Raw genomic sequence first — 16,040 nt, 5'->3', positions numbered from 1 at the left:
TAATGGGCGGGGCAAACCAACTGTGCCCTTAGTTCCTTCTCGCTACCACATGGTTTGAGTTGGAGCTTCTGTTGTTGTCTTGTCCCTTGTGACACATTTACTTAAAACACAGAAAAAATATTTGTTTTATTCGTGTATATAGTTTTTATCGCTTTTTACTATAAGTTTTAGGATTAAGGAATTTTGGGGACTACATTTTTCCTGGTTTCCTGCCTCTCTCCCTTCCCCCCAGCACCTGAATACTGAATTATGCCGAAGATCTGCATCTCCTGCCCTCGCTCGTTCTCAATCAGCAGTGAGCACAAGCGCTGCCTTTACTGCTTGGGAGAAGCCCACATTTCATCCAGATGCAGTATCTGCCTCTCCTTCCCAAGCCATACCTGGGAAGATTGGGCTGTCTGCCTCAAGAAGCACCTCATGGCAATTGCCATGAGGCCACAGTTGGATCCAGGCTGGGAACACTCCTTCCCCCCGCTCCCCCCCATACATCGGCCTGAGCAATCCAGGTGTGTGCCTCCTACCACAAAGACCCAGTCCGGTTCCCCTGATACCAGTGCTATAAACCCCGTGCCAGGGCCTAATCGTAAGGCAAGGAAGCATGCGCATAAGCATGGTAGTAAGTCTTCCTCTAGGCTGAAGAAGGATGTTGCACCTTCCATGAGTTCCAGCCATGGAGAAACTGCGCATTCCAAGGTGCACAAGCATGACAAGAAGCCACATAGACCACAAGATCTGCTGGTTCTGTCCACTGAGTGAGATACACCTTCCAGTTCTGCACTGCCAAAGACAAGGGAACCTTTGGTTCCGAGGCAGGCTTCCATTCCGGCCCCAGCTCTTGTTCAGACTGCGGTGCGCATGCCATTGACACCAGGCAGGTTTGAGGCTGTGCCTGAGCCTTGTGAACTCTTTGCTTTGGAGAAGGTGAGGTCTCTACGGCTTGCACGCTAGTCACCTCGTGCGGTGGGGGTGCTCTTCCACCTTGGACTTACCTCCTTCAGCTAATATTCTTGCCTGCTCTCTTCCAGCTCATGTGGTTCCCATGATGCTGCCATTAGAACCAGGCTCTGACTTCTTGGCATCAGAGGCTCGGACGGAGCACAGGTCCACCCTTCCCATACTGTTGATACAACTATCCAAAGACTCTGATGTCTCATTGACAGTACCTTCCCTTTCCCTAGCAAAGGAGCCCCTGGTACCCCACTCCTCAGGGCCCACCACAGCAAATTAAGGATCCTCCTTCTGGGCCCTACTGGGTGTCCTGGCCTCAGTATTCACCTTCAGAGCCTTCCCATTCAGCATGAAAGGAGTGCCCCGTCTCCTCTCTTTGACCATCATCGAGTAGGTGTTCAGAACCAATGTTGGAGGATGAACCGCTTAGCCTGGCTCTGACCGCACCGCTGGAAACTGAGTGATTCAATTCATGATCCCCAGATGCTGTGGTGTCATCAGCTCCATCATCGCCTCTGGATGATTACCATCAGTTCAAAGAACTGTTACGCAGGGTGGCTGATGCTCGCCACATTCCACTGGAGGAAGTGCAGGACAAACAACATCAGCTTCTTGACATCTTGCATGCCTCGGTACCAACCAGAGTGACCCTAGTAATCAACGATGCCGTGCTTCAGCCGGCCTGAACTGTTTTACGCACTGTAGTCATTTGCACACCCACCCCAAGGGGGAAGAAAGAGGTAATATGTACCAGCGAAGGGGTCTGAGTTAGTTTTCCCCACACACACACCTAATTCCCTCATGATACAGGCAGCGACAAAGGGGGCCAGGCAGCAACACCTACGCTCCACCCCAGCAGATGAAGAGGATAAGTGACTGGACATTCTGGGTCGCAAGGTTTTTTCTTGGCTGGCCTTCCAATTTTGCATTTGTAACTACCTGGCACTATTAGCTAAATATGACTTACGGCTTGTTGGCGGACTTTGCAGACAAGCTTCCCCAACAGAATCGTTCCTCCTTCCTGACTATCTTGGAGAAAGGCAAACTGGTCGCAAGGATAATACTCCAGGCCGTGGTGGATGTGGCATATATCTCTTCACGCACAGTGGCCACTGTACTGTAAAGGGGAGCAATAGATCCTGTTTGTACATCCTATTAGGGTGCAGGGTTTTATTCCGCCTATTTTCTAGTACCCAAAAAAAGGGCGGCTGGTGACCAATCTTATACCTCCATCATCTCAGTTACTTCATACGCAAGCCAAAGTTTTGTATGGTCACCTTTAGAGACCATCATACCTTCACTGGAAAGAGGCATGTGGTTCTCACTGTGCAGGAAGCCTATTTTCACATAGACCTCCATTCTGCCCACAGAAGGTTTTTGAGATTCAGGGTAGGCCCTTGACATTTCCAATTCCGAATTCTACCATTTGAACTCACTACTGCTCCCTGGGTATTCACCAAAGCTTTCTGTGTGGTGGCGGCCCACCTCTGGTGTCAGGGAGTTCTTATATTTCCCATACCTCGATGACTGGCTGCTAGCAACGCGATCCAAAGGGAAGGCTCAAGCCTTGACCTTCATGCTGCTTCTACTCCTCTTCTCCCTGTGGGGTGAGCATAAACATAGAAAAATCAACTTTGGATCCGATACAGTCCCTAGAATTCATTGGGGCATGCATCGATGCAGTCTCAGCATGAGCCTACCTACTGGAGGACAGGTTCCAGATAATTCAAGAGTTGATTCCTAAAGTGATAGCCACCCATCCTGCTCCATTCAGAACTTTCCTGTCCCTCCTTGGTCACATGGCAGCCTGTCCGTACATCACCGCCTTTGCTCGTCTTTGCTTTTGCTGCCTGCAGCTGTGGCTCCAGAGATCCTGTTCTCCCACACACCAAACCATGGACCTCACCCTAACAGTCCCATCCAAGGTTCTCTCCTCCCTCCACTGGTGGACAGACCCGGGTCAGATAAGCACTAGGATGCCCTTCCTCCCATTCTCTCCAAGCATGACAATCATCATGGATACGTGTCATTTGCTAGCTGGGGTGCCCACATGGGCGAGTATATGACACAGGGCACTTGCACTCAGGACTCCCAGTTGCACATCAACATTCTGGAACTTTGGGCGGTGCAGAGGACATGTTGCGCATTTCTCCCATTCGTTCTTTCCTGTCACATGCTCACCATATCAGACAACACCACAACTGTTTATTACACCAACAAACAAAGGGGCTAGCGGTCGCTAGCGCTTTGTGGAGAAACAATTACTCTGTGGGATTGGTGCATAGGCCACTGACAACAGGATTTAGTGGGCAATCTTCCGGGGACTGAGAACGTGATTGCAGATTCTCTGAGCAGGCAGTTCGTGGCTGACCCTGAATGAGAACTCCACGACGCTGTAGTCAGTGACATTTTCACCCAATGAGGGACTCCAACCACAGGCCTCTTTGCCTCCCCTGTCAACAACAAATGCATCCAGTATTGCTCCAGAGAAGGCCTCTGTGCCCATTCCCAGGGAGATCCCCATATCATCTGCTGGTCGGACCAGGCAGACTAGCTTTTCCCCCGCTACTGGCGTGTGTCCCCCATAAGATCGGGTGGGAGAGGGCCACAGTTATTCTAATTGCCCCATTTTGGCTCTGCCAGTACTGGTTTCCCCTCCTTCTCTGCATGTCAGTGTGTCCCCCCACTTCCACTGCCAGCATTCCCAGAACTGCTCACGCAATACAGCAGCAAGATCAGACATCCTAATCCACAGACACCTCACTTCAGAGCTTGGTTTTTGGATGGGCATCTTTGCTAGAATGGGAGTGTTCGTTGGCCATACAAGACATCCTCTCAAGTAGCAGGAAAGAGTCCGCGAGGCATTTCTATCAAGCTAAGTGGAAATATTTCACTTCCTGGTCCAACAGAGTGGCCAAGCCCTTGAGAATGTGAATATTCCCCTTATTTTGGACTACCTTCTGTCCCTGAATGCATCAGACCTTTCTCTTAATTCCATCAAGGTGCACATGGCAACTGTTAGTGCTTTCCACCCCCCATGGAAGGACACTCTGTATTTATGCATCTATTGACTAGCGGGTTTTGGAAGGGACTCCTTTAGACCTATCCATCCATTCAACCTATTGGCCCCACAATGGGACCTCAACCGCGTCCTTTTGACCTTAATCAATTCGCACTTTGAACCTTCAGCCTCATGGCTCTGTCTCTCCTTTCCACGTAGGTTGCCTTCTTGGTTGCTATTACTTTTGTGAGACGGGTAAGCAAACTGGGGCCATGTTAGTGGACCCCCATTTTACCACATTCCATATAACGAGGTTTCTTTGAGTATGCACCCCACATTTCTGCCAAAGATTGTATCCCGCTTTTACCTTAATCAGCCAATACACTTAGCTGCTTTTCTTCCCAAAGCCTTGTGCCTTGGCAAGGGAGTGCGTCTTCACTACCTCAGCGTGCGCAGGGCCATGGCCTTCTACCTGCAGAGAATGAGATCATTCAGGAAGACCCCTCGACTGTTTATCGTTATAACAGAGAGGATTAAGAGAGAGGTGATATCCACTCAGAGGATTTCTAAGTGGGTTTTGGGGTGCATTATGCTCTGCTATTGATTTTTGGGACTGTCTCCACCCCTTGGCGTGACCTCACTCCACAAGAGCGTAAGCATCAATTACAGCTTGCTTCAAGATACGCTGCTTATGGACATATGTAAGGCGGCCACCTGGAGTTGGGTACTTACTTTTGCTTCACATTAGGCGTTGGAACAAGATTCTGCGATGAATGCCCCATTTCACAGAGCTGTTGTCCAGTCAATGGTTGCGTTATCTCCTCACACACCCCTCCTCATAACTTGGGACTGCTTATTAATCACCCTCAGTGGAATACAGTATGGACCATTACTCAAAAAAGAAGAGGTGGTTACTTATCTGTAACTGCAGGGTCTTCGAGATGTATGGTCCCTATTTGTATTCCAATATCACCCTCCTTCCCTTATGCTGTGGATCTGTCTTGAATTGTGGTGGTGAAGGAACTGAGGGCATGGTTGGTCCGCCCTGCCCTTTATCGCCTCCTGGGACAAAACCGTGAGGCGGAGTAAAGGTGCATGCATGGACCAGCGGACACAACTACTTTCAATATCTCCAGCTCCGGACACGTGGAGTACGCGTGTTACCCTCAGTGGAATATAGATAGGGACCACTCATCTCGAAGAACCTCCAATTACAGGTAAGTAACAGGTATTTACAGCCATGATTCTTCTTCAGTGGTTTGTTCTCCACTTCTTCAAGTGAATGCTGTTGCAGGCTCTGGTGTAGAAAAACCCATCCTTTGAGCCAGAAAAAATACCACCTAATTATGCTCAAAAAAGCAGCAATAAAAGTTAAATGTAAAAGTTTTAAGCCTGTTTTGAAGAGAAAACCTCATGGCTTTGTGGAAGTAGGGAAGCTAATTCAGAGTGTGTGATCCTCCATGGAGGCCAAACAGAACTGGCAGGGTTTCAAGAGTGGCCAAGTTAAGCCCTATCTCAGTGATGGATATATCTTCTGTGGACTGATGGCAAGAAGGAAAATCCCACTGTAGTAGTAATGAATTTAATTATGAGAGAGAAATTATCTCCCATCACTCAGGCAAATTACAGTGTAATCCACTCAGATTAGTCTGTACATGTGTAATTTGATTAGTCTACCTGGATGAGTAGCATAAGTGGATTATTCTGCACACTGCAATCATGAACCTTTTCAAATATTTGTTAAAGCAACATTATGAACCTTAATTGCTCATTACCAGTAGTTAGACACTCACGCTACAATTCATAGTTATATATTGCCAAGTGCTAGCTACTAATAGAAATGTTTTATTACTGGAATTTCTGGTACATAATTGCTGCAGTCCAAGTTACTGTAGAGAATGTTTAGTAATTTGATTATAAGGGAGGGAAAGAGAGAGTCTCAACAGAAACTTCTGCACCCAATTAAAGAAGCTTCACTGATTGTAGCTACAATGTTGTCACTTGATTTCCTGTTTGTATTGTTAATAAAAAAATAAGTAGACAGGTGGCAAAACAGATAGGGTGGTAAGATAATATATAACATTTTGGTATATGCACTTAATTGTATTTTATTCTTCCATGCTTCTTGGCTTAATAATGTAATTCCATATAAATACAAAATGAAGGTTAAGCAAAGCACTCTGAAGAAATACCAAAGTTGAGATTGTATGCAAAACCTTCCCACTGGCCACCATGTATATACATTATGATATAGTCTATAATTTCAGTGTAACGTTATTTCCCAAACACAACATATAAATTTTTTCCCTAAAACCTTACAAAAACTATTACAAGATATAGTAACACAAATTTCATTGTCAGAATGGTCTAGAATATCTTTATTGAGAAATTCTGTAATGTCTTCTCTCTCACAAGTATTTTAATAACTTAGTCCTAACCACGTATTATACAATTTCTTTTCAAATGGCAGCAAAGCTTCCCTTAACTGGAAATGTAAATGATTTATATAAGCCAGTACACTTTAACCATTACTCTGTTAATGGTTAGTCTGCATTAAGCCGTGGCTTATTGTGCACTTTTCACTTAAAATGACTTTCATGGATTGGTTAGAATGCATGCTGGTACACAGTACTACAAGACCTATAATTGTAGAAAAATATGGCATTTCCTAATTAAATTCTGAAGCATGCAACTGTAATGCTCTCTTAATGTAACTGCTTTTATGAAATTTCTATAAAAAAAAAAAAAGAAAAGGAACTTCGTTCTCCTTGTCTTCTGTTCAGATGCCAAAAGTCTATCTTTGGTCAGAGACCAAGCATGGAAAAATTCAGCCCAAGTAGTGGGACTTCAGGAAGGTTAGGAGTGACTAAAAACAGCTTTCATTATAAAATGACCAAAAGTTATTTTGCAGGCTCTTTGCAAAGGCTGCATTCCAAATGAGGGCAACTTATCCCTTATCCATTTTCCCTGAAAATGAGGTTCTGCCCTCTTTCAGATACACCATGGAAGGGAACCTTTTTTTCCTTTGGCAGGCTGAGCTTTTTCCTGTCCCCGTCTCTTCTCCCTCCACCCCCTTCCTTCACAAAGCAAGGACAGTTTGGAGTGTTTATTAATTCAGGACTGCTTGCTATCTCTCCCTGGAACCTTCCAAGGTAGACTTGAAGGAGCACTTCTTTTCAGCATTCAGAAGCCTCCAAGCTAAGTTGATTTCTTTCCCCATCCAACAGGATCCTCTACTGAAAAGATTACAAGTAAAAAGAGAACCAAAAGTATTGTCTTCAGTAATTTCAAGGATGCTGCTCTCATCTTCTCTAGAGTTTTCCCCTTAATGACTTCAACCAGGACTCCCTCTAAAGCAATTTATGGTATAATGTTAGTACTTAACAGATAATGGATGATGATGATACAGGCAAAGGTCATGTTTCTTTCAGCCATCACATGCCAAGACAAAATGGGGTATATGGTGGTTTAGCGCTAGCTTCTGTTCATCTTGCCCATATTCACAGAACTTCTTTCCTGAAAAGGAAAACCCAGACCATTGTTTCTCAAAAAGGAGAACCCTATAAAAGGAGTTTTTTCCCCTCTGGGGGAATCTGAACAGCGCAGGAAAAAAAGACGAAATCCCCTGTCCACAAGCACTTTTCTCCATATTTTTCATACATTTCAGAGGCCAGGGATTCTGAAGATGAAACTAAAGAGGTTTTTTTCCTCCTAAAACTTGGAAGGCTAAATTGTGAAATGATCAGTTGCCTATATATTTTGCAGGGAAAGGTGTAACAAGATCCAGTGGCTGGAAGCTGAAGTTTAATTTTAAAAAAATAAATAAATAAATCAGACTGAAAATAAGATGCAGATTTTAACAGGGAGGGTAATTAAACATTAAAGAGCATAGCAAGGGATGTGGTAAGTTCTCCATCTCTTTTAGTCTTTTAAAGACTGGATATTTTTCTAAATGATATACTCTAGCTTAGCCACAGGTTAGTGGGCTTGATGCAGGGGAAATTCTGCGTCCTGTTATGCAGAGGGTCAGGCTAGATTATTATCTCTTTTGGCCTTAAAAACCTATTAAATGGAATAATCCAGAACCATTAAATTCCAAAGTATCCAAGCCATACCACCAAGACTGCACAGCCAGTAGGAGGTACTTTCTCTTTCCCTCTAGAAAGAAATTCCAGATCCCATTTCGTTCGTTCCTTGGAGAATGCCACAAAATGTAAGTGGGAGTTTCTTCATAAAAGGCTTTCTAAGCAATCTCAAAAGTTCTCAAGAAAACGTGGGTCCCTTCGGAAGGCGAATTCCTGCATATGATACCCATGACTAGGAGAATGGAATCAGCGCTCCATGAGGTCTGCAAGGTGTTGGCTGCAGCCCAAGTGTCCACAGCTTCCACCTGCTTTGCATGAATTATTTTTGCCTTGGCTGACAATTTTCAGGAGGAAGTGCCAAAAACAATCCAGGGAACGTAAATCAGTGTTTCAGAGATTTCTTCAACAGCAGCAGTTATTTAAGACTTCTTTCTGGATTCATTTCAATTCTGAAGACAGTTGCAATGGGCAGAAAGGCACCATTAGTTAAGATAACGAAAAACAGATTTACAAGTTAAACATCTGGTGTCAGGTTCCAAATATTCTTGCGGAAAGCTTTTCTGGAAGCTTCTTGTCAACGTTATCAGTAAAGAAATCGTTTCCCTCTCCAAAGCAACAAGGTAGGGATTACAAATCCATTTGCAAGAATAAAGGAATTCTTAATACCTAGAGGGAGTTCACCCTGTGTTTAGCTGGCTGAGTAGGAAGGAGATGGAATGGAGTCTCTACTAGTCAAGAATGGCAGTAGTTGAAACTTTTTACATCCAAACAAAATACCGAAGGCATGCTGTTCTTTTCCAGACGTGCGCTTGCCTTAGACACAGTTTCCAAAGCCTGTTTAAAAGAGCTCCTATCTGTCCTTCAGCATCTCTGATCTTCAGAACAGATGAGATCTGACTGAGAAAGTCCTCCATTTTATTAGTGGCACCTCTCCGACCTTGGTGGCCATGTTATGCAGACTTCATCTCAATAATCCTCCCTTCTACCTCTGCTTCTTTTCTTCACAGTCCCCCAGGAGAGACACATTTACTTGAAGGTTCCTTTTACCACCAGATTTTACCAGAATCTGGGCCCCATTAATCCACTTGGATATTAAGAGGCAGCAATTAAAAAAATAGTTACTCCAGTCTGTGGTTATAAACACATTCCGGCTCTTCAGAAAGAAATCTACCAATTGGGATTTGTTTTAATTTGGTTTCAGGTGGTGCTCACCCATTGTGCTAGGCAGTGTACAGAAATGCAGAAAGAATGATTCCCTGTCCCAAAGAGTTTATAATCTCTTAAGACAATATAGGGGAAATTCAGTACATGGCACAGAGCCAAGCATACCAAGGCCAAATTCCCAATTTTGTACAGGAGAGCTTGGGCCCAATTCTCTGTTTCCCTACATTGTGTTTAGTCATTGGTACCAATGTCAAGATGGGGTCAGGTTCTGTCAAATCACAATGACAGCACTTGATGCCACTTTGCAGTATAAATTACAGTAATGTCAAGCTCCTTGTCTCTAGGTCTGAAGGCCAACACTCTGTGCCGGCATACTTTGACAATATCAAATATTTCAGGTGTGAACAAACCAAGACTAATCTCCTCTCCATGTCAGGCAATTTCTGAGGACAAAAATTAATAAGCCTTAGAAGGCAGTATGGAGTAATCCCCTGAACTCTCCACCCGGATTTGAGTGCCTTAACAAAACTTTCTCTTGGACCTCTTCACCAAAAGTCTTCATCCTCTCAGCAATGCAGATTTTTAAACTGAGTGGTGGTTTTCCTACACCCAACATTCATTCCTAAGGTTAACACATGTTTTTCACTGCTCTCAGGAGGAAGTCCTCCCTCCCTTCCTCCCCCCTTTTTGTCAAGGCTATGTTCATCCAAAATAAAGTCTGGTATATTTTGGATGTGCAAAGAGCACACCATAATTATTTCAGGTTTTTTCAGAAAATCTCCTTTCTTCTCCTGTCAATCCTACTGCTGAGAGCAAAACAAGGCATCAGAGTTATCTGTTTCTGGGTGACTGAAACTGTGCATCAGGAAAGTGTATCAGTGTTCCAAAATCAGTTATAGCCCATCAGACCAGGACTGTTTCTAAATTCTGATCAGAAAATTCTTTTGCCACTTATCAAGCCATCTGGTCATTTGTCCATGTTATAGACAGTACAACTTGGACATAGTTTTCTGCAGATTTTGGTCCTTCCCTGCAGTTTTCTTTGCTCTAAAAATCTCAGTAGGGGTAACAGACATGGCTGTATTTGCTGTGTGAGCGGGGGGAATTGTTCTTAACTGATTATCTTTTCTTTGACTAGCCAGGTGCTCTATTCCATTCCTCATTAAAGTTATTGTTTTGTTAATCAGTTATGGCCAAATTGCCTTCTCTGCCCAGTAGAAAGATACCTTTCACAGGGTAGGATTGTTAATCTGCAGTCATGAAGTTAATAAATACGTTGAAATTCTGGAAATACTCTCTGGCAAGGTTTCCATAAAGGCAGAGCCAAACTGTCCTGGTGACTCAGATCTAGTTCTGCCTCCGATCTGCACAGCAGAATGAAAAACCCACATTAGGAATAATGAACCTGGTTGTTTGGAGATGAGAAATTATTTGATAATGACAAAATTCTGTCTTAAAGCATATAGAATAGAGCAGTTTTAATATCTGAGGGAAATTCTTTTCTTTGTATTTTAACTGTGTTTGGGGTTGTTGTTTTTTTTAAAACAGTCTTTAAACCTGAAGAGCTGCGCCAGGCTCTCATGCCTACACTTGAAGCATTGTACCGGCAGGACCCAGAGTCCCTTCCTTTCAGACAGCCTGTGGATCCTCAGCTCCTAGGGATTCCAGTGAGTTAGCATTAAAAGCCTTTGTGGTATATGTATATATGCATGTATGATATTTCATAATTCTTATTTTTGTAAACTTATTTGGCCTAATATCTTTGTGCTTGTTCAAGTTGTATATGGCCAGGGGAACATCAGCTGTGTGCCCTTAAAGATTTCTCTCCTTGAGTTCCAATTAAGAGTTAAGAATGAATGTCTGAATTTCCATAGGAACCAGAATGTAGAAGTTGCTCTTCTTCGAGTAGTGACCTTATGGGTGCTCCACTTCAGGTGCAGATGGGCCTCTCAAGCCCCTTGATTGGAGACATTCCATTAGCAGTATATGTTTGGCCCCCACCTGCACTCTATACAATCTCGGGCTACCCATCGAGGATATATAGGGCTACACAGATGAACCGTCCTCAGTTCCTTCTTTACCGCCTTGAGCCGAGATGGAGCTCTAGCGTGTCTGCCTCATCCATTCTTCAGCATGTTCTACAGTTGTTCTTTCAGTAAGTTTAGTGTTTCCAGTTAGTCTTACTTCCTTTAGTATAGAATTAGTTAGATGATGAGAGGATTGACATTTTCCTCTCCCTTTTTCAAATACTACCTCTCTTGTCTATGCCGGTCAGCAACTGTCACCCTAAGTGCATCTGCTGCTTGGGAGAGTTCCGTTTCTAGCAAAAGTGTAACTTTTGCTTAGCTCTCAAGTCTAGAGTATGAAAGAATTGAGAGACCAAACTATGACTTCTGATGATGGAGCATTCCCTCCCTTCCACCTGCTTTCAAGTCATGTCAGGAGACACATTTCCCCCCTCCCCATGTACGTCTGTTTCCAGACAGATCCAGTGCCTCTCCCCTAAGAAGGGGAAAACTTTGGAGGACTTGAAAGGCTCCAAAGAAGAGGAGCTCAGTCTCCCACCGCAAGGGAGCCAGCTCCCAAAGGCCCCAATTGCATGCTAAGTCTGTGGTGCTGAAGGACCCCTTGGCTTGGTACCGCGGAGGCAAAAGGCTCTTCCGCCAGTACTGGTGGGGCCGGGAGATCCTAGAGTACTTTGGAGAAGCATGGCTCTGGCAGGCCCCCCAGTACCATCTGTGAAGAACAGGGAGGTGAAGCCTAGGATGCACACTCCTTTAGAATGGCACTGTCTGTCAGACTTACCATTTCATCAGTACTGGGCTAATCAAAGCACCAGACGCTTTTGGCTTCAGCACCATGTTCCAAATTGACAGTACCGTCCACCTCAGCTGCTGCAGAGTATCGATCCCCTCAGTACCACAGGCATTTACTCCAGGAACTTGTCTGTTTTAGATGAGCCAGAGTCTCCACTAGTTCTGGGTACCAAACAACTTGGTACCAAGATCCCGGTCTCCAGATTCACATGGTTTCCCAGTACCACAAGACTCTCCACCTTTTTCTGCTGATGTCCCACCATTGAAGAAAATTGAGGAAGATGAAGTTAGACATTGTCAGTCTCCCCTGTCAGTGTAGGGTTCCACTCAGCATCCGTACAGGAACCTGTATCCTCATCCATGACAGGGAAGGTGGGATCAGTCCTGGGCACCATCTACTCTCTGGTATGGGGCCCCCCAGTTACTATACTGGGATCCCTGGGTTGTGTCAGCATCAATTTGCGATAGCTCCGGCTCTGTTGCACTGGGGGTGGGGGGGTAGGGTTGCATAGTTCCATCTACTAAACCCCCAACATAAGGAGACATTTAAAGAACAGGAGACGAGGGTTGATAAGGAGACCGCCCATAAACTCCTATTTTATCCTCCTATCTGGATGAGGCAGTTATGTCACCGCCACCACCACTAATGGCCAACGATTTTCAACAATTCAGGGACCTTGTGAAGAGGGTGGCTGACACCCTTCAGATGCCTCTTGAGGTCAAAGACTCTCAACACAAGTTGCTGGACATTTTGCATTTGGCAACACTCACCTGAGTAGCACTATCCATTAATGAAACGCTCCTGGATCCAACAAAGAATGTGACACGCACTCCTGCCACTATCCCAACAACTTGTAAATTGGTGGGTAAGAAATACTATGTTGCTCCTAGAGACTCAGAATTTTTGTTTTTGGACCCTGTACTTAATTCTCTGGTGGTGAATGCAGTAAATAAGTGGGCAAACAGCATTACTCGAGATCTGCCCCCTATGAAAAAGGACAGAAGAAGTTAGTCCTTTTTGGTTGACGTATCTCTTTTGAGATGGGGCAACCAGAACTCCAGACACTATTCAAGGTGTGAGCATACCATGGATTTCTATTATGGCATTATGATATTTTCTGTCTTATTATCCTTTTCCTAATGGTTCCTAACATTCTGTTAGGTTTATTTTAACTGCCACTGCACATTGAGTGGATGTTTTCAGAGAACTATCCACAAAGACTCCAAGATCTATTTCTTGAGGGGTAACAGCTAATTTAGACCCCATCATTTTGTATGTATAGTTGAGATTAAGTGGAAAATCTATAGGAAGAATGTTCGAAGAAGGTGTTAGTTACCCTGTGCAGTAGCTGTGGTTCTTTGAGGTGTGTCCCCCTCTGGGTGCTCCACTACCCACCCTCCGTCCCCTCTGCTTCGGACTGTTCTTTGTTGAACATTTGGATAGAGAAAGAACAGAGGGCAGTTTGCCTATGCAGCCCCATGTACTTTGTGTGTGGCGCACGGTTGTGTAGAACACACGTGCAGGCAGGACAGACGCTGCTAAATCGCCAATCAATGGATCAAGAGGTGCACGCACACCTGAAGCAGAGCACCCATCACACATCTCAAAGAACTATAGTTCTGCACAGGGTGAGTAACCTTTCCTTTCTTTCTTAAACAAAATTATCCTATATATGGTATCTGTTTTAAACACTGATTATTTTTTCTTTTGAAGACCTTCCGTCATCATTTGGATCTAGGAAAATGAAAGTTATAGCAGAGTAATTTTAGGAATGTGTTCAGATTTTATAGCACAGTAAGTTTTTTGGTGTTTTATAGTCACAGAATAAGACTGTAGCATAAAATCATGTCTTAAAAGATGCATTTTGCATCCGTCCAGTACTGTAGAGTGAGACCAGGTCTACACTAAAAAGTTAGGTTGACCCAGCTATGCCACTCAGTGGTGTGAAAAATCCAGACCCTGAGCGACATAGTTAAGCTGATATGACCCCTGTTGTAGACAGTGCTAGGTTGACAGAATAATTCTTCTGTTGACCTAGCTACTGCCTCTCGGGTAAGTGGATTAACTGCAGCGACGGGAGAGCCATCTCGTTGCTCTAGTGAGTGTCTAGAATTAAGTGTTACATCAGTGCAATTGTGTTCCTGTAGCAGTTAAAGTGTAAACATAGCCTAAGTAGATGATGGCCTGATCGGATGGCCATCTGGAATGTAGACCAGTTGTTACAAGGCTGATGATGATTTTTAATAACATACTTTCTCCGCATCCTCCAGTAACTCTACACGCTTTGCAGAATGCCTTACAACAAAATAAGAACTCATGCAATATAATAAAAAATCAACTTCTTAGAGTACAGCCACGCAGAAACAAGTGAAAGGGCCATGTTTGAAAGAAGAGGTAATAAGTATAGGGTCAATAATGGTCATTCAACAAACACCTTTGAATGTGGGTGGATGAAGCTTCAAAGTGTTCTGTTTTCTGTTTAAGTGGAGCCGGCATAAGGGTATTTCATGGGGGAGCAAGTTTTGCACAGTAAACCAACACAGGAAAAATGTGATCCTCTGCTGCCTTAGGTTCTGTGGTGGAAACTAAACAGTGTGTTGAATGCGTGCAGGTTCCCATCAGTTCAAGACTAGCAAAATAACTTTCAAATATTGCTACTCTGAGCACCCATCACAGAACTTGACTTGTGAATTTGTCCATAGTGTAGTTTGAGCTTTTTATGACAGTGAAACTTGGTGACTTACTGATCTTCTTTGGATCTTGGTTTTTATATTTTTGTTTTTAAATCTGTTTCCCAAAATTCGAAGTTCCTTTGAGAGCTATTAAAAGTTTGAACAACTTTAACAAAACAAGCACAGCAGTTTCTCTCAAACTTGGTCTGTTTTGAACTCCTTAAAGCATCCTTTAACTTGGCCTATGGATTCCAATTTTAAAGACTCAAGTAAAGACATTTGAAAGAAGCAATAGAAATGTTATAGATCATGGATAAAATTTTCAAAAGCACCTAAGTAACTTAGGAGCCAAGTTCTGTTGTCTTACAATGAAACTTTGGATGCGAAGTCATTTGGGCAATTTTGAAAATTTTACCCAATGTCCATTATGGGTTCGGTTCATCACTGTGTAGGGAGGGGGTCATTCTGCACAAGGCCCAAACCCCATTTAAACTCCAGGTAAGCCTCAAAATAGACTGTTTTGCACACATTCGTGGAGACGTTAAATCCTTTTGGATGTGTTCAAAATAGTAGGCACTAGAAGTGCATCTTAAAAATAATGGATGCTATTTCTTGTATTTTGAAGGATTACTTTGACATTGTGAAGAATCCTATGGACCTTTCCACCATTAAACGTAAATTGGATACTGGGCAATACCAAGAGCCGTGGCAGTATGTGGATGACGTCTGGCTAATGTTTAACAATGCCTGGCTTTACAATCGCAAGACTTCCAGGGTCTATAAGTTTTGTACTAAACTCGCAGAGGTCTTTGAACAAGAGATTGACCCTGTCATGCAGTCACTTGGATACTGTTGTGGACGCAAGGTATATTTTTCAAGTTTATTATTGCTGAAAAACTAAGTAGTTTGACAAAGGAGGTTTAAAAAAAAGTCTCCTTTAGATACTTATTTTGAATAAAATTAAACTACTAGTTGGAATGGTTAGAAAAAATTAGACTGTTATGTCAACATAGTAAGGAAGTGGAAAATATCTAAAGGATTCTAGCCAAATTTCTTTCTATCACTGGCGGAGATATCATTTTCAATATGAAGTGTTGAAATATTTTGCTATTATACACAATCCCGTATATCTTGCACCTTCTTATCCAGATACAGGGTCAGATCCTGAGCTGGAGTAAGCCATTTTGGCTCCATTGAAGTCAAGGGAGCTGAGCTGTTTTATTCCAGCTAAGGATCTATCCACATCAATCCATATCCACTTGAATCTAAGAACCACATCTCAGTATATTACAATATACTTTTATAGCATGTTCACTACGTTGCATATTCACAATGTAAAACACTCTTTAAAGT

General features: G+C 43.5%; 1 protein-coding gene across 3 annotated transcripts in view; it reads left to right on the top strand.

Moving 5' to 3' along the window:
• The window catches only part of CREBBP (CREB binding lysine acetyltransferase), a 191,352-nt gene that overhangs the window by 132,649 nt on the left and 42,663 nt on the right, over positions 1 to 16,040 (top strand). For all 3 annotated transcript variants that reach the window (XM_084640891.1, XM_084640892.1, XM_084640890.1), the window contains exons 17-18: positions 10,747 to 10,865; positions 15,313 to 15,552. In XM_084640891.1, the coding sequence (XP_084497017.1) occupies positions 10,747 to 10,865; positions 15,313 to 15,552 (359 nt within the window). The remainder of the gene's footprint in view (positions 1 to 10,746; positions 10,866 to 15,312; positions 15,553 to 16,040) is intronic.

This window comes from Lepidochelys olivacea, assembly GCF_965140295.1.
Source record: "Lepidochelys olivacea isolate rLepOli2 genome assembly, chromosome: 10".
Lineage (NCBI taxonomy): Eukaryota > Metazoa > Chordata > Testudines > Cheloniidae > Lepidochelys > Lepidochelys olivacea.
The sequence above is the reverse complement of the archived record's forward strand: the minus strand, read 5'-3'. Positions and strand labels throughout refer to the sequence as shown.